Source organism: Emiliania huxleyi (genome assembly GCF_000372725.1).
Source record: "Emiliania huxleyi CCMP1516 unplaced genomic scaffold EMIHUscaffold_9092, whole genome shotgun sequence".
NCBI classification, from domain to species: domain Eukaryota; phylum Haptophyta; order Isochrysidales; family Noelaerhabdaceae; genus Emiliania; species Emiliania huxleyi.
Window position 1 is genome coordinate 1 of NW_005195225.1, and position 1205 is coordinate 1205.

Consider the following 1205-nt stretch of genomic DNA (forward strand, 5'->3'; position numbering starts at 1 on the left):
ATGCGGAGGGATCTCTACTGGCAGGCGGGCGGATGTGACGAGGACTTCGTCGGCCACTACGGCTGGACCGACCCGCACACGTGGTTCCGCTTGGGCCATCACAGACCGCGCGTCACCATCACAGTGAACCGGTCATGGCCGGCGATCCACTATCTCCGGGCGGGGGCGAACAGAACGTCGCAATCGAAGGACAAGGAGGAAAATGCCAATTTGTACAGACGGAAGACGAGCGGCGCAGCAAATTGGAGCAACGTCTACCTGCGCTTCAAGTGGGTGGAGCACCGTCACACACGCACCGCATCATCGGCGCGCGCGCACGCTCACCGCCCCGCCTCGGCCGGAAAGAGATGAGTATAAAAGATGTGTGAGACTGCTGCCCGGGGCAAAAGGAGCTGTTCAATTTTCAAAGGCAAAAGACGACGCTCTGGCCTCTGCGCTTTGCCCTTTGGACACCCCTCACACTGACACACACCCCTCCTCCCATACCCTCTGCAACACCCCGGCGCGGACGAGTGTAATGTCAGTGCGCGCCAGTCCCGTGCCCAGTATAAATCAATAAATAAAACGGGCACGCCAAACGAGGGGTGGGAGAAGGACAGGGTCCCCACCTGCACGAGCAGGATCTTGTAAGGACGATCCCGTGCCCAAATACAACGGACATCCCAAGCTAGGGCTGGGTCGAGGACAGACACGTCCCCACCCAGTATCGTGCGAGGATATGCGTAAAATTCTTTGTTCGCGCAGGTAGTTGAGGAGGCTTTCCGGACTAGACTTGGGCCATAGCCAAATGGGGAACGAGGCAAGGGTCGGCAGATCCGAGCTGGCCCTTGCCGCTGGCACAGCCGTCAACGCCGTCTTCGCATACTCGTTTGTGACGGCATGGCGGCGGAAGGGTGCACCCTTTGTGCCATCGGCGCAGGCCAAGATTGACGCCATTTTTGGCAGGGGTGGCGTGCTGCAAAGCCATGTGCGGAGAAGGCAGCACGCTGTGGATTTGGGCAGCGGCGGCGGCGCGTTCGTGCGCGCTGCGGTGCGAAACGGCCACTTTGCTCGAGCGACGGGCTACGAGCTCAATCCTGCTCTCGTCCTATTTGCGCGCATGCAGTCTGTCCTCGCCCGTGGTGAGCACTTTCGTCTCTGCTCCCTGTGGGACGCGGACCTCTCCGACGCGGACCTGGTTTTTGTGTACGGCGTGCCGTCCATCA

At 60.6% G+C, this 1205-nt stretch overlaps 1 protein-coding gene across 1 annotated transcript; it reads left to right on the forward strand.

Annotated features, from left to right (window-relative positions):
• Positions 1–787: 787 nt before the first annotated feature.
• On the forward strand, positions 788–1177 carry EMIHUDRAFT_259384 (hypothetical protein; the record flags this gene model as incomplete). Its single annotated transcript, XM_005757412.1, has 1 exon — positions 788–1177. A coding segment is annotated over one exon (390 nt), but the record flags the coding sequence as incomplete, so codon positions are not given.
• Positions 1178–1205: the final 28 nt, after the last annotated feature.